The sequence below is a fragment of the Tiliqua scincoides genome, chromosome 11 (genome assembly GCF_035046505.1).
Source record: "Tiliqua scincoides isolate rTilSci1 chromosome 11, rTilSci1.hap2, whole genome shotgun sequence".
Taxonomy (NCBI): Eukaryota; Metazoa; Chordata; class Lepidosauria; order Squamata; family Scincidae; genus Tiliqua; species Tiliqua scincoides.
Window position 1 is genome coordinate 17,551,493 of NC_089831.1, and position 22,979 is coordinate 17,574,471.

At 45.2% G+C, this 22,979-nt stretch overlaps 1 protein-coding gene across 3 annotated transcripts in view; it reads left to right on the forward strand.

Annotated features, from left to right (window-relative positions):
• FLI1 (Fli-1 proto-oncogene, ETS transcription factor) overlaps positions 1 to 10,653 on the forward strand; it is a 118,431-nt gene extending 107,778 nt beyond the window's left edge. For all 3 annotated transcript variants that reach the window (XM_066639293.1, XM_066639295.1, XM_066639294.1), the window contains 4 exons: positions 4,486 to 4,551; positions 5,841 to 5,903; positions 7,321 to 7,368; positions 9,017 to 10,653. In XM_066639293.1, coding sequence (XP_066495390.1) covers positions 4,486 to 4,551; positions 5,841 to 5,903; positions 7,321 to 7,368; positions 9,017 to 9,546 — 707 coding nt within the window. In that variant the 3' untranslated portion in view covers positions 9,547 to 10,653. The remainder of the gene's footprint in view (positions 1 to 4,485; positions 4,552 to 5,840; positions 5,904 to 7,320; positions 7,369 to 9,016) is intronic.
• The last annotated feature ends 12,326 nt before the right edge of the window (positions 10,654 to 22,979 follow it).

The window sequence follows — 22,979 nt, forward strand, 5'->3', positions numbered from 1 at the left end:
ATAAGTTTACTTCTGGTATACCAGCATACCCTATTCCTGCTGTCTGTTCTTGATAGAGAAAATTACCCACGAACTCCCTCTACACCAGGACAAAGTGAAACCAGCATTCTTCAATACCTGTCCTTTTCTTTTATGAGTAAATAAGAATGAGAGTCTTCTCTCTCCAACTCCCCCGAATTTCTCCTTATGGAGAGAAATGTAGGATTGAAAGATATACAGGTGCAGCCTATTCATCCACAGATTTTTTTATCTGCGGATTTGTCTCAATGCGAATGGGGTAGGGGAACCGAAAGTCACATCTTTGCCTCCTTTACATCTCAGATCCATTTCCAGGCAGCCCAAAACACTGCAAAAAGGCTCTGCCTTGACCAGGCAGGGAAATAGCCCTGGAGCCCTGAAAGAGGTTCCCCTTGCAAAGGAACAGTAACACTCCTGGAGCCCCTGAGCCGGCAAAGAGGCTGAAGAGGGGAAGGGGGGCCCAAAAATCTCTTTAGCCAGAACAAGGATAGCGTTCGCTCGCTTGCTCTCTCTCTCTCTCGCTCTCTCTCTTTCTCACTCACTCACTCTTACTCATACAGGGGCAGGTGTGGTAGCAATAGAGGGGATTGCTTTAAAAAACCCAGGGAGTGTTTGCCAAATCCCCCCCCCATTGAGATGGTGCAGGCAATCACTGACACAAGCAAACCCCCCCCCCCATGGTGCAGGCAATCAGGGACACAAGCAAGCCTTCTCACCAAGCAAAGCATGAGATTTAGTCTACAATTCTCTCCACACTTTCCTGGGAGTAAGCCCCATTGACTACAATGGGGCTTACTTCTGAGTAGAAATGCATAGGGCTGGACTCTTAAAAGATCAGCATCCCATGTGAAAGAAGCTGGGCAGCTGGCAATGGGAAGGGCTGAGTATGGAGCAGAGGGAGGGGATTGATAACAGCTGCCTTAGTTTCTTTCCATCCAGAAGTGTCAGGCTGCAGTGTATTTGCATAACTCTATGGAATTTAGCACAACACTTTTTGTGTTAATTGCACTGAGTCATGGAAAGGAACTAACGCAGATAAATAGGCTCCACCTGTAATCGGAAAACCGCCTCCTTTTATGTCTTTTCTCTCTACACTATTTTTGTGTATGCATCTCTAACCATATTGTGATTAGATCTCATTTTAAGCTTCCATGATGTCTGGGTATTAAGTTGCTGTGCCATGTAAAACATGTCAATATACCTTAATAACTTTCTGTACTTTCAAGAGCCAGGATGTTTAGCGGTTTGGGAGTTGGACTTCAGAACCTGGAAGATCCAGGTTCAATTCCCTGATCAGCCATGAAACTTGCTGGCTGACCTTGGGCTGGGTGACTATCTTTCAGTCTCACCTACCTCACAGGGTTGTTGAAAGAACAAAAAAAGGGGGGGGAAACAATGTACACCATCCCGAGCTCACTGGAGGAAGGGAGTGGGTTATAAAAATATGCAAAAGACTTTATAATTTTGTGGTTTATAGTATACCATTTTTGCATTTGAAATCTTTAATGAAAACATTAAAAAAAATAAGAAAAGCATTTTTAGTGTTAACAAAAAAACTGCAGGCATCTTCTAATGACATTGTCCAGCTGAATGGGTTGGCAAGGGCATTGTGGGATCCATTTGAGGAAATAAGTGTCACGTTATAAGAGTGGAATTGTTTTTGCAAAAATCATGTCTCTGGATGGATTCCCTGGCTCAGAAGTTCTCATTGTGTTTCAAACACATTTTGCAACACTTTCTTGGATGGATTACTATCGGTGCTGCTTAAATGCACATGGGACTCGCTTGTGGAGGTGGGGCAGGGCAGGGTGAGATGGGGGGAGGGCGAAAGACAGCCCAGATCTTGGCCCATCTGACCAGCTATTGTTGTTGGCGTTTTGGAAAGTTGTGGAAATGTGCACCAGTGAAGCACGTTCTCCAGATGTCCCTTATTCCAAATGCTTAATCCAAAACACATCCCCCGAAGGCATGTCACTGTCATATTAGCAGCAGTAATATTTTAATTGGCTAAATTGCCATGCCTCCTCTATCTAAAGGTGTCCAAAGTTTTTGGCAGGAGGGTCACATCATCTCTCTGACGTGTTTGGGGCTGGGGAAAAAAAAGAATTAATTTACATTTAAAATTTGAATAAATTTACATAAGTTTACATAAATGAATATATTAAAGATGAACTTATATGAATGAAAGAAGGTCTTGCAATAGCTCAAGGCCTATAAAAGGCCTTGCACAAAGCAAGGTTGGCCTTTTCTTTGCTGTCACTACTGCATCACAGACATGAAACAGCAAGCAGTGGAGGACGCCCTCATCCCATAGCTCATGCGAGAGATCAAACACTCGCCCTCACGCTGACAGCAGTTGCATCGGGCCAGTGCAGGCTTCAGCAAATCTCCAGAGGTCCAGAGGCTCATTGGAGACTGGGGACTCCCTGAGGGCAGCATTGAGAAGCCTCAAGGACTACAAGTGGCCCCAGGGCTGGGGTTTGGGCACCTCTGATCTAAAGAGAAGGTGGAGGGCAGAACTCTACCTGTGAATAGGAGGAGCTGCAAATCTGTGGTGGAACACATGCTTTCTGCACAGGGGGCCTTCCCCAGCATTACCCATTAAAAAAAAACCAAGGGTTGCAGAGCCCAGAGACCTCTGCCTGAGATCTGGCAACCAGAGTAGACAATGAGCACTTACAGATGGGATCCCAATAGCACCAGCCAGTGACTGCATTTCTGCTGGTGGAATTGCAAAAGCCCTTCCAGACTGCAGTTTACAGACCATGTTTCTGGGATGCATTCAAATGGTCCTGACAGATTCTCATTCTGAAAAGTGGGTCCCAGTGCTAAATGTGTGAGAACCGCTGCCTTATAAGAAACTTGTCTTTGCAGGTGGCCACTGAAGGGGGAGGGTAGTCCTCAAGGGAATTCATTCATGTGTTGGTCCTCTGTGCTGGAAACACAATCTGATTCCTATCAGTGGTCCATCTAGCTCAGCAGTGTCGACATAGACTTGGTTCTCCAAGGTTTTAGACATTATCTTTCCTCACCCTAGTTGGAGGCACAAGGATTGAACCTGGACATTGTGCATGCAAACCAAATGCTCAACTGCCCCCTGCTTTCCCACTTTTTAGTCAAACAATTTAAGATTTCTTTTGCAAAAACGTGGTTCATGAATCTTGACTTCAGAGGTTATATCTAAGAGCTACTGATCTTGCTGCATTTCTACACTTTTATCCTTGAGAGATTCCACCATCTTTGCAGAGCCCACAAGCATATCGCTGATGTCAAGAAAAAGCTAACTCTCACCCCAACAGCCCTTTGATGTTTAGGATTCCTAAATGGTGATAAGAACATAAGAACAGCCCTGCTGGATCAGGCCACAGGCCCATCTAGTCCAGCTTCCTGTATCTCACAGCAGCCCACCAAATGCCCCAGGGAGCACACTGGGCATAATAATAGAGAAGTAAGAAGATGCTCAGAGGAAGTGAACTCCTTAGTTCAGTTTTTTTTCTCTCTCTCTCTCCCCTCAACCTTTTCTGTTTCTCTTTTTTAGATTTATGTTTAATTGTGCCAACACCAGTTGGAACATACAAATACGCACAGGGTTTTCCATCAGACAATTATGTATTCTTTGTCATTCCACACAAGAACACACAATAGAAACTTCTGGCTTTAATTCATTTGATGGATTAGAGCCACCTTCCTCTCCGAAGACAGTTTCTGAGAAAGATTCATTTTTAAGTGGACGTTCAATGCTGCCTTTAAGGGTATCTCCTTTGGTCATTGGGAAAATCTTTTTGTTTTCCAAATGCTGGTTTGTTCCTTGTTGCATAAGACAATGGCTTATCCTCTCAGCCCTTCTGGTGAGTAGGCCTGAATAAGTCAAGAATATCCAAGATTATTGGTTTCAAATGCTGTTGATTCATGGCTGTTATCCTGAAGTAGCCATTCTAGTTTGTGTGGGCAAGGAATCCTGGCCCTTTTAAATAAAATTATTGGGCTGGAAGGGATCAAAAGTCATCAGAGCCACATACTGTTTTTTCAGATACAGGTTGATCACCCCTTATCCAGAATTCTGGATACTATGGAACCAATAACTTTTTATTTATTTCCTTATTAAATTTGATTTTATCATTGGGGGGGGGGGCTACAAAATCTTCTTTGACTGTGGGTAGCAGATAGATGCCTTAGCTATGACATCGACTGGGGGAGGCAGCAGAGCAAGTGGGTGGTGAACTACTGGGAGGTGGAGGTGGGTTCCTCCCAATTTTCACTTTTTAAAAAGCCTGGGCATGATGTCACTTCCAGTTATGACATCACTTCCGGGGCAACATTTGGCACCGGGCTACACGATCATTAGCTACGCCACTGCATGGCATACAGGCCATTCTTTGTTAGGGTCAAGCATCAATTGTTAGTTTCATGTTTTCTGACCTCAGTGTCCAGGTCTGAATATACCTTCTTGATTCTTTGCTTTCCTAGATGCCTCTTACGATGCGGTCAGGAGATCAGGATGGGGCAATAACATGAATTCCGGCCACAACAAAAGTGAGTCAATGTGATAAGCCCTTTGTCTAGTCTAGTTGACCCCTAATCTTTAATGGGAACTGTATTTATTTATTCACATTTTTATACCGCCCTTCTTCCAAAGAGCTCAGGGTGATGTACTCAGCTGCTCCCCTCCTTTTTTTTTCCTCACAACAACCCTGTAAGGTAGGTGAGGCTGAGAGAAATGACTGGCCCAAGGTCACCTAGGGGGCTTCATGGCTGAGGGGGGATTTGAACCTGGATCTTACAGGTCTAAGTCCACCTCCCAAACCACTACACCACCCTGTAGTCTGACAGCCCAATCCTATGTGTGACTACTCAGAAGTAAGTCCAATTATAGTCAATGGGACTTACTCCCAGGTAAGTGTGGCGAGGATTGGGCTCTGAATTTCAAGGGCTCTGCCCAACGAGTCACTCAAAGGTGCAAAGGGCATGCAAGCAAAGCGCACTTTACTGCATCTTCCCAGTGTGCATAGAAACCAAGGCCCTGGGAAAGCTAGCACATCAGCTCCTCGCTAGCATTGGCCACTTCCCTTACATGCAGAAGTGATCAGCTGAGGTTGAGTTCAGAGAGGAATTCTGACAGGGCCTTGGTGTCTGTTCCCATTGGGAGGAAGCAGTGAAAGATCCCTTTTGGCAGCATCTCAGCTTGGGAGAAAGTGGCAAAGACATGCAATTGAGTAGGGGTATGAAGCCTGCCCCTAGCCTCGAAAACACATGCAGTGGTGTTTGAGAACAAAAACTGGTGTTGCAAAGCCCATGGCTCTTGGCTCGGTCATGTCATGAGAATGGATGATGGCTGGATCCCAAAGGATCTCCTCTATGGAGAACTCGTGCAGGGATAGCGCCCAACAGGTAGACCACAGCTACGATACTAGGACATCTGCAAGCAGGATCTGAAGGCCTTAGGAGTGGACCTCAACAGGTGGGAAACCCTGGCCTCTGAGTGGCCCACTTGGAGGCAGGCTATGCAGCATGGCCTCTTCCGGTTTGAAGCGACACTTGGCCAACAGACTGAGGCAAAGAGGCTAAGAAGGAAGGCCCATAGCCAGGGAGACAGACCAGGGACAGACAGCACTTGCTCCCAATGTGGAAAGGATTGTCACTCCCGAATCGGCCTTTTCAGCCACACTAGACGCTGTGCTAGAACCACCATTCTGGCGATAGCAGAGTCTTTCGAGACTGAAGGTTGCCAACTAACTAGGTAGTTGGGATCCCATTGACATTTCATTGTCTCCTGATCTCTTTTCCTGGGACCTGACCTGTCTCCCTTTCTCTGTTATCATTAGGTCCTCCTCTAGGAGGGACGCAAAATGTGAGCAAAAACACCGAACAGCAGCGACCTCAACCAGGTAATGTTGCCAGACCTGAGGAGAGGGGGGCAGAGGTTGCAAAATTCCCGGTGCCCATTCTTCAGGGGTCCCCCGCCATGGCAGAACAAACTATACCAGAGATGTCAAACTTGTTTCGTACAGAGGGCCAAAGTTAGCATTCATGGTGCCTGCTGAGGACTGGAAGTTACGTCATTAAGCAAAGGATGACCAGAATTAAGCAGTTTGTTCTCACCTCGAAACTCAATAGCTGCAAATGGCAGAAGAGAAATCCTGTTCATGTTTTCAAGATCTGAGATAGTCCAATGATCAAGCCGGGAAAGCCCAATTCTAATGGGGGCTGGATAAATTGCTTCTGAGTGCTGCATTCGGCCTGTGAGCCTTATGGTGGACACCCCTGAACTATACAGTACAAAACAAATTTATTATTAGGAAGGCGGGGTCAATCTGGCATCTTGCCCTGGGCCCAATGCCAGCTCTCAGCAGCCCTGAAAGCTGTTGGTCATTTAGCAAAAGTGGAGACAGAAGGAAGTGAATGAGTGTGCACTTTTATATCACTGTGTAGGGTCGCTGTAAGTGGTTCCGTGGTTGCAGCCAGATTCAACTCCTCTGGGTCTGGCAGAGAACAGTGGCATACCTAATAGGGGGGGTCACAGGTACCATGCCTTGAGAGGGTGTCTTAGAGGCCTTCAAAAGGCACCCTCTAAGTTGTTGTATGGAGGTGTTAAAAATTGAGGAGGTGTTATGGGGTATGGTAGGTGTTAAAAATTGTTTTGCCCCAGCTACCAGTGCCTTAGCTAAGCCACTGGCAGAGATGGAGAATTCTGGGACCTTGGGGAGCTTATGCACATACCCTGAGTTCTTGAGGGTGTTATAGATAAATGCTGTCTGTTGAGCTGAGCTGGCCAAGACAGAGAGGATAAGGCCATCAAGGCTGTGGGTGCTGAAGTGGTAGGGTGAGCAATCTCGGCTGCCTCTTGTTTGATGCAAGGAGGTCTCAATGAAAGGTGCTGGAACACAGCGGTAGAGCACTCACTTTGCATGGAAAATAAGATCCCACTTTCAATCCCTGTCATCTCCAGGCAGGGATGGAAAAAGATCCTTTAGGAGCACTGAAAAACTGCCAGTCTGTATAGATGATATTGAGGGACATTCGTCAATGTTCTGACTCCGTTGAAGGCAGCTTTCTTTGGGAAAAAAGCCCCTTCTCTGGAGCCTTGGAGGGTCAGCAGTCAACACTGGGTGAGATGGACCCAAAACCCTGGTGCAGCCTTGGGTGACTACATATGCCCAGTAGCCCTCACCCCCGTATAGGATAATGTTTTTATGAACAATGGTTCTACATACAAATTAGCTGATGGGAGACCTGTTCTAAAGACCTATATATCTCTGTGCTTTTGATTGGTATAATTTCCTTCTTTTTGGTCCTTTTACTTAGATCCTTACCAGATCTTAGGACCCACCAGCAGTCGTTTAGCCAACCCAGGTGAGTTGACCTGGAACAACAGATGACCAACTCAGGGGCTAACTCCCGTCTTCCCAGTTCTCAGATCAGGATTCTTGGGTACTGACTGGAATCCACAGTGTGCTTTCCTTCCAGTGATCACGTACTAAAAGCACTGGGAACACCTGTTGAGTAAAACCTATTCATGTAGACTTAAGTTGGGAAAGGAAGAAAAGGTTTGTTGGGTGCATAGGCTAGCTAGAGTTTTCCAAATGACATGGCATGCTTTATAAGACATAAAGGCCCAAATCGTAACCAACTTTCCAGCACTGGCATGGCATTACCCTTAAGTCAGTGCTGGAAAGTGGGTTAGGATTGTGCCCACATGCATATATCCCTGGAGACAACGTTCCAACCCTAAACATACTGATGTCAATGGAATGTTGGTGGATTTTAATTTCAATGGTGGGCATGACTAGGATCAGAGTGTGCCAGTAAAGTCACACAGATGACCCTGATTAGTTTTCCATAGACTTTGAAACTGACCACAAGGCAAAGAAACAAAACAAAAAATCTCCTCTTATTTGCTGCCCTGACTTGATGAATCAGCCTGTGATCTAGTTATAAATTTATATCCCACCTCATTCAGTTTGCTCAAACTGGTACTTTGATCCTTGGCATTTAGAGAGCAGAACTGTGCACACAAGTGTACCTTTATCCTTCTGTTGCTTCTCCGCTGCTGGTGTTCTCAGGATCAAACTGCCTAGTCTGAACCTGAACATAAGAAGAGCCCAGCTGAATCAAGCCAAAGGCCCACCTAGTCCAGCTTCCTGTATCTCACAGTGGCCCACCAGACGCCTCAGGGAGCACACAAGGCAACAAGAGACCTGCATCCTATTGCCACTCCCTTGCACCTGGCATTCTGATGTAGCCTACTTCTGAAACCAGAAGGTTGCATATAGTCATCATTAGTTTGTAACCTTGTAATGTGCTCCATAAATCTGTCCAATGCCCTTTTCAGGTATCAAGGCCAGAACCAGGGGACATCCACTAAAATTGAGTGTTGGGAGAGTTAGAACAGACAAAAGAAAATATTTCTTTACTCAGCGTGTGGTTGGTCTGTGGAACTCCTTGCCACAGGATGTGGTGATGGCAACTGGCCTGGACGCCTTTAAAAGGGGATTGGACAAGTTTCTGGAGGAAAAATCCATTACGGGTTACAAGCCATGATGTGTATGTGCAACCTCCTGATTTTAGAAATGGGCTATGTCAGATGCAGGGGAGGGCACCAGGATGCAGGTCTCTTGTTATCTGGTGTGTTCCCTGGGGCATTTGGTGGGCCGCTGTGATACAGGAAGCTGGACTAGATGGGCCTATGTCCTGATCCAGTGGGGCTGTTCTTATGTTCTTAAGGCCAGGTGCCATCACTACATCTTGTGGCAAGGAATCCCACAGATTAATTACCTGGAGGCAGCACATAAAAACCTAGAGGTAGCACATGATTTTATGCTGGTGTTGCTTCTTGCCTTGTTTCCTTTTTTAAAAAAAAACAAAATTGGAGTCTTTGGTTCAGGTTTTTCATCTGTAGAACCACATTGTGGAAAATATGCTTAAGAGACTTTTTGGTTTTGTTTTTTAAGTGGAATATAAATAAACATCGCAGTCTTTTCTGCCTGCCCTCTTGTTGCAGGAAGCGGGCAAATCCAGCTATGGCAGTTTCTCCTGGAGTTGCTGTCTGACAGTTCCAATGCTAGCTGCATCACCTGGGAAGGGACCAACGGAGAGTTCAAGATGACTGACCCTGATGAGGTGGCCAGGCGCTGGGGGGAGCGCAAGAGCAAACCCAACATGAATTACGACAAGCTGAGCCGAGCCCTCCGGTATTACTACGACAAGAACATCATGACCAAAGTGCATGGCAAGAGATATGCCTACAAGTTTGACTTTCACGGCATCGCCCAGGCCCTTCAGCCTCACCCAACCGAGTCGTCCATGTACAAATACCCTTCGGATCTTTCCTACATGCCTTCCTATCACGCACACCAGCAGAAAGTAAACTTTGTCCCTCCGCACCCTTCTTCCATGCCAGTCACTTCCTCCAGTTTCTTCGGAGCAGCGTCGCCCTATTGGACTTCCCCTACTGGGAGTATTTACCCAAACCCCAACGTCCCACGGCACGCCAATTCTCATATGCCTTCACACCTAGGAAGCTACTACTAAGTGCTCTTCACCTTCGGTGGCCTTACTCATTCCCTTCCTTTCTGGGATATCTTTGGACTTTTAAAATGGATGTTCATCTTTTGGTCATGGAGAAAGCTGAAGAAAACTGGATATTATTATAATAATTATTATTAATTATTATTATTGGAATAAACCTTTTTTTTTAATTTTTTGTAACTCTGCTACTTCTGTCTTGAGCGGGCAGGTGGATTTCCCAATGGGCCAGTATTATATGTCTTTATTTGAGTTTTAAGCCTTATAGCCTCTACTGGAGGGCTGGTTGAATGTTTTTGCAGAATTTACCACAGTTATCATTCCAGCTCTTAAAAAATAATGAAAGCATTTTCAAATCTGAAGGTGTCTTTTTTTTTTTTTTTTTTAATGAAGACCAAGACCAGTGGGTCTTAGAAGATTTATGTTTGTTTTTGTTCTGGACGAATGGCAGCAATAAGGGTGTGTCCTGCCTTTGTGGGTAGTAGACTGAAGGTTCAAAATATGGACTTGCAAGGACTTGGTCTGGAGACACCAACTGGAATCTGAGCTTTAAAACTGATGACTGCTTGTCTTTTCACCCAACTGGAAAAAGCAAAAAGAAAATAAATATATATATTCATATAAATAAATATGTATATTTTAGGACAATTTAAGGGCATTGAAAGGACCTTTTCCGAGAGTCAAATTGTGTTATACGGTTTTGTTAATGTCTCCGGAAGCATCTGAAAACCAGGAAATAGAAATGAAAAATCCCCAGTGCATCAAGAACAAAATATTCTTATGAATGCAAAATGGAACTAATATAAATGACAGCAGCCCCCCCAAACTTTGCCAGAATTTCAGGGGGGGTCGCAAAAAAACCCACAACCGATTCACGAACGCTGTGCGTTCGTCAGACCGCTATTCAAAGAAACAACCAAGTCAGGAGGCAACTTACTGTATAAATTATGCAGAGCAATGTTTTTACCTATATCTCACAGTGTTTTGTTTTTTTAAAAAAGATGACAAATAAAACGAGTTGACCTCGGTCACAAATACAGTATTTTTTTTTAGTAGCAGATCTGTTGTTTTGTTTTGAAATGTAATTTGTACATCTTTTTTCAATTTGTACATTTGGGTTGCAGCTTTGTATTTTTTTGCTAAAAAAATAAACTTTAAAAAAAAAAAGTAATGTGTCTTTTGGAAAAAATACAACCCCTGTTTTTTGAGAACGCAATTTCTATCCAGAAACCAAAGGTGCTTCTATACTACAGTCTTAAACCAGTTTTACAGCGGTTTTACTGTCATGGCTGCCCCCTAATGAATTCTAGGAATTGTAGTTCAGTGAAGGTTCTGAGAGGTCACCAAATTGGCAGTGTTCCTAGCCCCAGTGTCGCTATATTTCCAAGGATTTCCTAAGGAGACTGGATTATTAAACCAGTATTATAGAAGTGATATGCCCTAAGACACTCTGGGTAACTAAAACACAATTTCTGGTTCTGTCTCACAGACCAGTCCTATGCAACTTCCCAGCACCGGTGTAACCGCAATGCAGCCCTGGAGTAAGGGAATCAGTGTTCCCATATCTTAAGGAGGCCTCTGTGACTGCATCCCCAACATAGGAAGCAGTGCATACCATATAGGAACAGCAGTACCAGTACTGGAAAATTGGATAGGATGGGGCCCTCAGTTGACATCTAATTAATATGTGTTACCTAACATTTGTGACAAGTTCAAAATGGGTTGAAAAGAAAAAAAAAAAGATTATCTGGATCTCAGTGCAAGGGGATCACTACTCTCTTTCTTTGGGGCCACAGAATCCAATGGTCGATATTCTCAAATTTACACAACTCTTAGAATCACACTACAAATTTGATATTTGTGAGCAATTTCCAAACCATGAGTTCCTTAAAACGGAGACCTCATCCTTCAGTTCTGGGTGTAGTCCACAAACACATGTTTTTACAGCCCACTCCTATGCATGTCTACTCAGAAGTCAGTCTCATTTGATTCAATGGGGCTTACTCCCAGGAAAGTGTGGATAGGGTTGGGCTGCAAGTTTTCAAAAGGGAACTTGGTAATAATGGGTAAGCTTCTCTGGATGAGGTTGGACTGAGACCTCCAAGCCCCTGAGGTGGTGTGCCAAACATTGTCCCTCTTACTCTGCATACCCATCACCCATACCATCTTTCCATTCTCTTAATTCTTTAAAACAGCAACTGTTACCCTGCACGTGTCTGATCTCATCAGCTAAGCAGGGTCAGTCCTGGTTAGTACTAGGATGGGAGACCGCCTGGGAATACCGAGTGCTGTAGGCTTATACCATAGTCTTTCGAGACTGGTTGGCAACCTTCAGTCTTGAAAGACTATGGTATAAGCCTACAGCACCCGGTATTTCAAGGTGGTCTCCCATCCAACTACTAACCAGGCCTGACCCTGCTTAGCTTCCAAGACCAGGCATGTGCAGGGTAACAGTTGCTGTGGGACTGACTCAAGACTGAAGGTTGCCAACCAACCAATTCTTTAAAGCAGGGGTTCTCAAAGTGTGCATTGCTGCACTCTCACTGGGAGGATGAGGAATGTTCCTGGTGGCCTACCCGTTCCCCCCCAGGCATCTTTGATTTCACGAGATTTCATGAAATCTAAGCTGGCAGTGCTCAGCTGAGCCATGAAGAAGAGGCTGTGGGGGCATCACAACCCAAGTACGTTTGGGAACCACTCCTTTAAAGGGAAAGGAGAATGGAACAGAAGACGAAATGTGGAGGAGAAGAGAGTGATGGGCTAAACAGCCTCTGACATTCTGGCCCACTACTCTGCTCTCCCCTACATTTCTGCTTCGTTCCCCTCTTCTTTTTCCAGTCCAGGGTGAGGAAGAGGATCAGTAAACAAAGGTAGGCACCCACACCCCCACTTCAGTCACCCTCACACATGGTGCAGTCTTTTCCCTGGAAGACAGATTATCCACCATCATCAGCTGTAGGAGGAGGTTGGACTGTGCTCTAGGGCAGCATTTCTCAACCGTTGTCCCCTTATGTACCACTTCAAGTGGTTCACCTATCAGAAGTACCAGCAGGAATAACTGGCGCTGATGTCATCATCAGTTACTTTTGCGTTGGGAGTCCAGGCACAACATGAAAAACACCAGTAAGAGGCTCAGGGCAGGCAGGAGGGCTTTTCCAAGCACGTGAAAATCATTCACTGGAGATCTACAGCCAAGCCGAGACTCCTACTGCTGTTTGTCATGTCATGTTGCAGTCTAGATGCCAGGTAGTGGGTTCCAAGGGTGCTGTGTGTACCACCAGATACCACCTCATGTATCACTGGTGGTACGCATACCACTGATTGTGAACCCCTGCTCTAGGGTATGCTCTTAATTTCTGCAGAGCCATGTTAGGGCCTGATCGATGCCCTGTGTGAACTGAGCGTTCTTCCGTATAACATTTCCCAGAATCCTCTTCAACACACGCAGAACCTCCCATGGCAAACACGCAGGCATTCCTCAGCAGAAAAGTCAATAGGGAAATGGGTCCCTGAAGATCTAAAACACCAGAGGAAAAGCCTGAAAGAGGCTATCATGATCCTTGACTGGTTGACTTCAACATCAACCATGGTTGCAATTCCAGTCTCCTCAGAGCACCTCAGGCATGATCCTAGTGTAGCATGTTACCCTGCACATGCTGGATCTTGTCTGATCTCAGAAGCTAAGCAGGGTCAGGCCTGGTTAGTACTTGGATGGGAGACTGCCTGGGAATACCGGGTGTTGTAGGCTGATACCATAGTCTTTTGAGACTGAAGGTTGCCAACCATTCATCTGTATCAGCCTGCAAGAGACTGACCTTTAAAAACAACAACAACAACAAAAACAGAACATTGGAATCTGCTCAGAAGTTTTTATTTCTGTTTTAAAGCACTGATTTTATTTTCCCCTTAATTTATCAAGGGCTGGTTAAGAATTCAAGCTAATCTCCAACTGTCTAAAGAACTTTTGGAAGTTCATAGACTATGTTACTGCAATGCCTGCAGAACACTTTATAAAAGCATTACACCAAAAGTTCCCTATAGAGGTAATTGCTAGTTTATATATACAATGTATTTTTGGATATATATGTATTTGCAAGTAATCTTTTGGGGGCTTTCTTTGGAAGGAAAAAAAAAAAGAAGAAGAAGTGTTAAGCTGAAGATTGTTGTATGATAATGTCTTGCGATGTTAGAAAGTGACCAAATAAATGATTCTTTCCTTGTTTAAGGATATTATATACTGGTGTTTCTTTGCCATTCACTATTTATTACTAAGCATTTGTATCATGCTTTTTGAGTGTGTTTCACATGTGCTGCCTTGATGGCAACCTTACAACAAACCCTGTATGGTAAGTCAGTATGTACCTCCATATTCAGAAGCATGACTAAGGTTTGTGTCACCCGGTACCGGCACTCTTTGCTCCCATGACGGACCTCCTCCTGTACCAGACCATACAGAATAAATTACAATATCATACACAGAGTCTAAATGCAGTGGAATCACTAGAGTTGGAGTCACTCCCATTAGCTTTATTTATTTATTTTAATGTGTAACAATTCAGGTTACCCATCAATCAGTAACCAACAATTTGACCAAATTGAGTTCTAGTATTAGCTCAGATACGTGGAAATGAGAGCTGACTCATATGGATACCTTACTGGTTCCCTGCTGGGTCATAATAACACATTGGCTCTCAGAACAATTGTCCCATTGGTCCGTTTTGAGCTAAGCAACTCCACTTTTTGTTACACAAGGCAGTTGTGTTTTCCTCTTCCGGTTATTTGGCCATAATACTTGATAGAATACAGATATTTCAATGTGGATTGCCTCACTGCATTCTGCAATAAATTACCCTTCAAATGATATATAATATATGGAATGGCTCAAAAATACCAAGATCTTCACAACTTTGGTCACTAGTGTTATCACACACATCCCAGGGGTGTCATCCCAGGGGTGCTGTTTACAACCTCCTCCCCCCCCCACCATACCCATTTTTCAGCTGGGAAAGTTGAGACTGAGAAGGTGCAACTTGTCTGAGGTTAAAGGCAAAGGCCCAGAATCCTGAACAAGCACCAAATGATCAACTGAACATGTCTTTAGCAAAGCACTTCGCCCTCCCCCAAGGCATCCAGTATTGGCCACCTTCAGAAAACTGATACAAGACTCAGAGGAGTCATAGTCCAGTATTTATGTGCTGAATTACTTTTCTTCAGTCCTGACAATGAACTTCCTGGCTCTTGTGGACTTTTTAAAACATAAAGACTTTTCCGGTCTTAACACTTCCTTGTTTTTACATTAGAAAAAGGGAAAGAGAAAAAGAAGGAAATATTAAACATATATTGTACCTTTAACCAGCTTAAACAATTCCTTCAGGCCTCCTGATGCTGCTGTAGCTGAATGTTAGCTGATTTGGGAAAAGGGCCAGATCAGACTTCCGTTAGCATAAATTTTCACTCTTGACTCTAGAATGTTGCTAGCTGATTAGTTTTCAGACTCCCTCCCCATTCCATGTAGAAGGAAATAACCATTTTCTCCATGTAAATATTTTTTACTGAATATTCACAGCTGTTACTGCTAGAGCCTGCAGGAAGATGAGTCAGAAGAAAAACTTATCTTTTCTTGCAAAAGGTATTGTTTTGTTTTAATTTGGGGTACAATTTAGGAAAGTGTAGTTGTGGCTGGGGGCTAAGAGCATCAGAAGAGCCCCACTGGATCAGGCCCAAGGTCCATCTAGTCCAGCTTCCTGGATCTCACAGCGGCCCACCAGATACCTCAGGGAGCACATCAGATAACAAGAGACCTGCATCTTGATGCCGTTCCCTTGCACCTGGTATTTTCAGGTAGCCTACTTCTAAAACCCAGAGGTTGCACATATGAAGCACAGGCTTCTAACCTGTGATAGACTTTTCTTTCAGAAGTCTGTCCAATTCCCATTTGAAAGGCATCTAGGCCAGATGCCATCACCACTTCCTGTGGCAAGGAGTTCCACACATGCCTTTTCACACATGTCACAGCAAAAAAATGAGGGCACATGCAAAAGGGAGCGGCAGCCACTCCCAGCTCCCTGACATATCCAAGCAGCCCTGGGAAGAGAGATTGAAGCAGCTGGGTGTGCTTTGCCTGGAGAAGAACATGATAGCACACTTTGAATACTTGAAGAGCTGTCTTATAGTAGAGGGTGCCTTTATTCTCAGCACTTTCAATAGTGACAGGCAGAAATTCAGCAGGTGCAGCTGTCTCCTCCACCACAAAGCTGTGCATGTTATTATTATTAATTATTAACAGTATTTATATACCGCTTTTCAACTAAAAGTTCACAAAGCGGTTTACAGAGAAAAATCAAATAACTAAATGGCTCCCTGTCCCAAAAGGGCTCACAATCTAAAAAGATGCAAATGAATACCAGCAGACAGCCACTAGAACAGACAGTGCTGGGGTGAGGTGGGCCAGTTACTCTCCCCCTGCTAAAAAAAAGGAGCACCCACTTGAAAAAGTGCCTCTTACCCAATTAGCAGGGGTAAAGTTTTATTTCTTCCTCCCATGCAGGAACTAAATAAAGTCTGGGGAAAGTAAATCCCAGCAGCGTGCAAAGTAACTTCCAATATATGTTTGTATAGTTGGCAACCTTCAGTCTCGAAAGACTCTGGTATCGCGCTCTGAATGGTGGCTCTGGAACAGCGTCTAGTGTGGCTGAAAAGGCCAATTCAGGAGTGACAATCCTTTCCACACTGGGAGCAAGTGCAGTCTGTCCCTGGTCTGTCTCCCTGGCTATGGGCCTTCCTTCTTTGCCTCTTTGCCTCAGTCTGTTGGCCAAGTGTCTCTTCAAACTGGGAGAGGCCATGCTGCACAGCCTGCCTCCAAGCGGGCCACTCAGAGGCCAGGGTTTCCCACTTGTTGATGTCCACTCCTAAGGCCTTCAGATCCCTCTTGCAGATGTCCTTGTATCGCAGCTGTGGTCTACCTGTAGGGCGCTTTCCTTGCATGAGCTCTTCATAGAGGAGATCCTTTGGGATCTGGCCATCATCCATTCTCACAACATGACCAAGCCAATGCAGGCGTCTCTGTTTCAGCAGTGCATACATGCTAGGGTTCCAGTACATTCCAGAACTGTGTTGTTTGGAACTTTGTCCTGCCAGGTGAACTCTCAGTTTGTATAGTATAGTGCCATAAAAGAAGGAAGCATTATGTTCTTCCATGCTGAAGTGCAGGTATTGATGTACCCAAGGAAGTGTATAATAGAAACCACTGTGCCAAGAATAAAATCACATTGATTCAAAGCATACTTCTTCAGAAATGAGTCCTATAAACATCAACAGGTGTATGTACTCCCTAGTCATAGCAGGGGCTTGAACAGGCCAGGTATAACATCTACAGGTGAAACCAGTTAAGTCTTTGTAGGATGAAGACCTTAGAGGCATAAATTGGTTACATTCACCCACCTGCAATCCTTGATTAGAACTGGGAGAGGGTGTCTGCAGAAAGCCTTCAGAAATTTTCTTTTTAACATGGCTTGTTGGCATTTAGCTGTTATTTGTTAATATTTGAGCGAACTGCATCTTAGTGCAGGATGATAGGGCTGATGTGGGAACATAGGAATTTTAGGGATACACTCTGAGGACTCCAGAGTTGGCTGGCTGTTAAGATAAGACTTGTAAGCACGTCCTGATGCAGTGATCTAAATAAGAAGCTGCTAGAATATCACCATGTGCCTTAAAAAAATGGCAGGCAGCAAAGAATTAGAAGCATTACTTCAGCCTATGTTGATGGAAGCATAGTGGATGAATGAAAAGTTTCTGAAGGATTCTAATGCAGATTCTTTACAAAGAATTGAGGCTTGTTAGAAATACCTAGCTATCTTTTTTGTTTGTTTGTTTGTTTTTCAATGCTCATTCAGGAAAATGGCAGTAAGGAAGGGGTGGAAAGTCTTGTTCCCTTGGGAAATGAAGAAAAGTCCAGTGGCTTTTTTTTTTTTTTTTTTTGGAGAGGGGAAAAGGGCACACAGTATAAGTCTATATGGAAGTATCATCTCCTGACCTAGATGTGGGGGAGGGGTATTCTTCTTAGTTACTCATTGGTGAAGAAGCCATACTCTCTGCATTTTGGGGAAACTTATTCTTCATAAGTTCCAGATGCTCAGGGTGACACTTGACATGCCCTGAGATGGACACAGAGGGATAGTTCCCAAAGGGTTGATTTTAGGGGTTGTTTTTTTTTTTTGGGGGGGGGGGGTGTTGACCCAGCACAAGTCAGATGCCTCTTGGACCAACTCCTTGAACATTTGTGTCCTTCCAGCATGTTCTTAATTCATTTTGCATCTGTGGCTCTCTGCTTTACTCTGTCCTTCATTTCTTTCTTCCAATAGGATGGGCTACATAGCTAAGTGCTAAAGCACAAAGTTTCCAGTTCAAGTCATACCACTTCCAGAATTCAGTTCAAAGAGTCTTGAGTAAGAAAGCTGGGAAAGACCTGTGCAGCCAATTGAGGTGAAGGGTGGCTACTGGACTAGACAGACCAGTGTAAGACAGCGCCCTATGTTAATTTGATAATTAACAGCCCAATCCTAACTAGCGCCAGCACAACCAGTCCGCATGGCCTGTGCAGTATCCAGCACAGGTTAGGAGGCGATTGGAGGTCTCAGGGTAAGGGGATATATTTCCCCTTACCCCAAGTTCAGCCCCAGCACCCCTAGGGGGCTTCTGAGATCTGACACGGCTATTTTCATTGGTGCTGCATTAAACACTGCTGAAAACATGCGGAAGATCCAGTTGGTTGTAGAAAGTGACCTGCTGGTCTTATTCTGGAGCTTCAGAGCAAGGATTTAATTTTCAGTGCATGGTGCCAAACTAAAAAAAGACGAAGTGACCTGCCACTGAAGATACTGTAGCAAGGGTACCCAAACTTGCTTAACATAAGAGCCACATATGATAAACTTCTGATGCAGGGCTGGCCTTAGGAGCTGTGGGGTCCAATGCAAACCAGTTTTGTGGAGCCTACGCCTGCCCAGGATGAGTGGCGGTGGTGAGGCACCCAGTAGCCATGTCATTGCCAACTGCTTCTGGAGGGAGGGGTGATTTTAATCAGGCCCAGAAGGGAGGGCCGTCCAGTGGAAATGCTCCTTTCACCATGCTGTCCTTGCAATGTCTCGGCATGGAAGAGTCCATGTTAAAGCATCAGCTACAGAGTGAGTTGTCAGCTGTGGCTGCTGGCATTCCACTGGTCGGCCCAGTGCACCACCCCTGTGCTGTAGCTTCAACTAAGAAATTGATGCTACATCCAAGAAAGGATCAGGTTGTTGGCAACCTTCAGTCTCGAAAGACTGGTATCGCGCTCTGAATGGTGGTTCTGGCACAGCGTCTAGTGTGGCTGAAAAGGCCGATTCGGGAGTGACAATCCCTTCCACACCAGGAGCAAGTGCAGTCTATCCCTGGTCTGTCTCCCTGGCTATGGGCCTTCCTTCTTTGCCTCTTTGCCTCAGACGGTTGGCCAAGTGTCTCTTCAAACTGGGAAAGGCCATGCGGCACAGCCTGCCTCCAAGCAGGCTGCTCAGAGGCCAGGGTTTCCGAGAAAGGATCAGAGATGGTCAATGTGTACAGAACTGCTGATCCACCTGAACTGAGTACAGCTTAACCCCTCACCATTTGTGATGTTTAGGCCATAGTGCTCAAACAAACTGCCTGTATTTTTCCCTTGTAACGCAAGGGAAAACTTGGAGATTTCTGTTTTCTTCTTTAGTGTCTTCACAGCAAATATTCTGATTCCTTTGGTCCTAATTGACTTTTGGGTTCTCGCCTGAAGGAGAGAGTGTGCCTTCAGTCTCACTAGTGCCACCTGGTGGCCATTTCACCATGAAACTGTGGCCATGAATTCACTTGTGTAATCCTTCAGCACCCCTCTGTGGCCTCCTTAGATCATTGCTTCTCCCTTTCTGAAAGAACCCAAAAGAATATAACTGCTTGTGGAACTTGAGGGTTCACATAAGCAAAGTGTTATTCTATTTAGTTAATGCATTTATTTCCTTTATTTATTAGAGTTGGTTTCTGTTTCAACTGCAAGCAGGGATGGGCTTCCACATGTAGATTTTTTCATCCTAGAGCAGTGTTTCTCAACATTTGTCCTCTGCATACCATTTTACATGGTCCACCTCTTTGAAGTACCGCAGGAAGTTACTGGAGATGACATAAAAATGCATATGAGAAAGTCTAATTCATTACAAAAATCCATAAATGACTACTTATACAATGTGGGGGGGGGGGACAACATCCCAAAATAAAATAAGCAAGGAATATACCAGCTACAAACAGCTACACTGTAGTCCACCCCCAAAGCTGTCCATAACAGAGTTATTTACACAGCACCAGAAGGCCAGACATGAGGATTCAGGATGAGTGTTCCAGAATTTAGCAGTTGGGGTGCAACGACTGAGAAGTTCTAGTCCTGCATACCTTACTCACCTGTCTTCAGAGGGTGGGAGAACATGGAGTAGGATCTCATCCAAACTACGGTTGGCCCTGAAATGGAAGCAAAAATGACATTTGAAATGAATCCCAGAGTGACTCCCAGAGAGGAACCTGAGAATTCTTGAGGGAAGCCAGACAAACTTCTCTAAGAGAAGGGATATTTCTCAGGGGGTTTCTGCACAGCCTTAGAAAGACCTAACCAAAATCAGAAAACTGGCAAAGTCTTAGCAATTACTGGAGTCTGAGACTTAATGGCCTGACATGCAACAGACCCGCCCTCCCCCCATCTTAGACAAATTCGTAGAAAATATCCTTGTTTTCTAGACAATCTAGTTCCAACATGCAGGGTCTTGGACAAGTCAATGTTCCTCTTGGAAAACTTGAAATAGTACCCTTTGCCTGGCACTACTGCTTATAAAACTGAGTTCTTGGGATGCTGCAATTGTCACATCACCACAAAAACAAGACGTTGGGCATTCAAAAAGAACCAAGTGTTTCTTTGCTTCTGCAAGGTCAGTAGGCTTTATCTGACTGGGCCTGTTCTGGAAGATTACATTTATTTTTGTTCCCCTAACTGAACTTTCTCTTAATGGCTGTGGGATGTCAGGTCCAGAAATAGATTTCCTACAGGATCCCTTTTCAAAGAGGACCCTGTGTTTCCCTGATAACCTCTCTTCCCTGACCCAGGCCTTTTATCTTGTGGCTAACAATGAGCCCACACTGGACGGAGAGGAAATTCCACTCGTTCTGGAGCTGTTGGGCTCTTGCTTGAACACTCTATCTCCTCTCCTGGTTCACCACCGTCACGCTGGGATTGGCAGGCATTTCCTGCCGAGGCAATCAGCAAGAACCCCACCAGCTGGGTTCCGTCCTACATTCCAATGTGTTTTGCCACTCAGAATAAGGCTGCTTTGGCAATGGGCCTGGTGACCTCAAGAACGGTCTCTTGAAAGCCTGTGGCTGTGAGTTCACAGGTATCTGCAGAATCAGGCACCTTGCCCAAAAGCTGCTATCTGGGGGCTTCTGTTTTCACTTACTTTTGGAAATTGGTCCGCAGTTGTGGATAACACTTGAAAATGTGAGTTTGGTTAACATTCACAAACCGGGGATGCATAAGAACATAAGAACAGCCCCACTGGATCAGGCCATAGGCCCATCTAGTCCAGCTTCCTGTATCTCACAGCAGCCCATCAAATGCCCCAGGGAGCACACCAGACAACAAGAAGACCTGCAAGGCCTCCTGGGAATTGTAGTTTAAGAACATAAGAACAGCCCTGCTGGATCAGGCCATAGGCCCATCTAGTCCAGCTTCCTGTATCTCACAGCGGCCCACCAAATGCCCCAAGGAGCACACCAGATAACAAGAGACCTGCATCCTGGTGCCCTCCCTTGCATCTGGCATTCTGACATAATCCCATTTCTAAAATCAGGAGGTTGCACTTACACGTCATGGCTTGTACCCCGTAATGGATTTTTCCTCCAGAAACTTGTCCAATCCCCTTTTAAAGGCATCCAGGCCAGTCGCCGTCACCACATCCTGTGGCAAAGAGTTCCACAGACCAAGCACATGCTGAGTAAAGAAATATTTTCTTTTGTCTGTCCTAACCCGCCCAACACTCAATTTTAGTGGATGTCCCCGGTTCTGGTGTTATGTGAGAATGTAAAGAGCATCTCCCTATCCACTCTGTCCATCCCCTGCATAATTTTGTATGTCTCAATCATGTCCCCCCTCAGGCGTCTCTTTTCTAGGCTGAAGAGGCCCAAACGCCGTAGCCTTTCCTCATAAGGAAGGTGCCCCAGCCCCGTAATCATCTTCGTCGCTCTCTTTTGCACCTTTTCCATTTCCACTATGTCTTTTTTGAGATGCGGCGACCAGAACTGGACACAATACTCCAGGTGTGGCCTTACCATAGATTTGTACAACGGCATTATAATATTAGCTGTTTTGTTCTCAATACCCTTCCTAATGATCCCAAGCATAGAATTGGCCTTCTTCACTGCCACCGCACGTTGGGTCGACACTTTCATCGACTTGTCCACCACCACCCCAAGATCTCTCTCCTGATCTGTCACAGACAGCTCAGAACCCATCAGCCTAAATCTAATTGATTGGATTAGATTGGGTGATTGGATTGTCTTTCCAGGTTAACCCCTGGGAACTGCCTTACAGACCAATCCTAACTAATCCTTCATCTCCACAAAGCAGCAGTGCCAAAACGGCCTCTGCTGCATCTAGCATGGAAAGAAAGGCTGCTGGAGGTCTCCCCAAGGGAAGGGGACATTTGTCCTCTGTTCACCCGGGAAAGCACCAACAGCCACTATTGTTCTGGTGCAAGCCCAAGCAGCCTCATGTCAGTGGATTGGGCCAGGGCAGGACTTGGTGGGAGCCTCTGTTGCCCTTTCTGCTCCCCTCCTAGGTGTGATCTCCCCCCCCCACTCCATTACACTCCCCTCCTCCATTCCGACCTTCCCCTGCCACTCCACTGGCCCATGTGAACTACCCTGCTCCAGTGGGTGGCCTTTGGCTGTCACAGGCAGGCCAGCGCAGGCCTGTCCACCAATGCCACAATTCGCCATGCTGTCACAATGTGCCTTACAGTGCATTTTCAACAGTGCATGTGCCCATCCTGCTGGTTAGGGTTGAGCTATTATACAGGGTCAGCTCATTGGTCCATCTTGCTTTGTCTCTTCAGCGCAGGCTGGCAGAAGTAATCCAGGGTTTCAAATTAGGGTTTCTCCCAGCCATACCGGACAATGTCAGAAACTTCTACATGCACATCATGCGCTCTTCCAGAGAGCCGCAGTCCCACCCTATGTTTCCATGGTATGCTTCCTGCCACATTAGTTTTAATGCAATTCCCTTCTCCATGAGTCCAGAGACCAGCATCTCTGATTCCAGTGCCTGTCCTCCTTCCTTTGTTAGGCTTTAGAAAGCACATTAACAACCATAATTAGCATAAATATTCCATAGCTCTTCATTT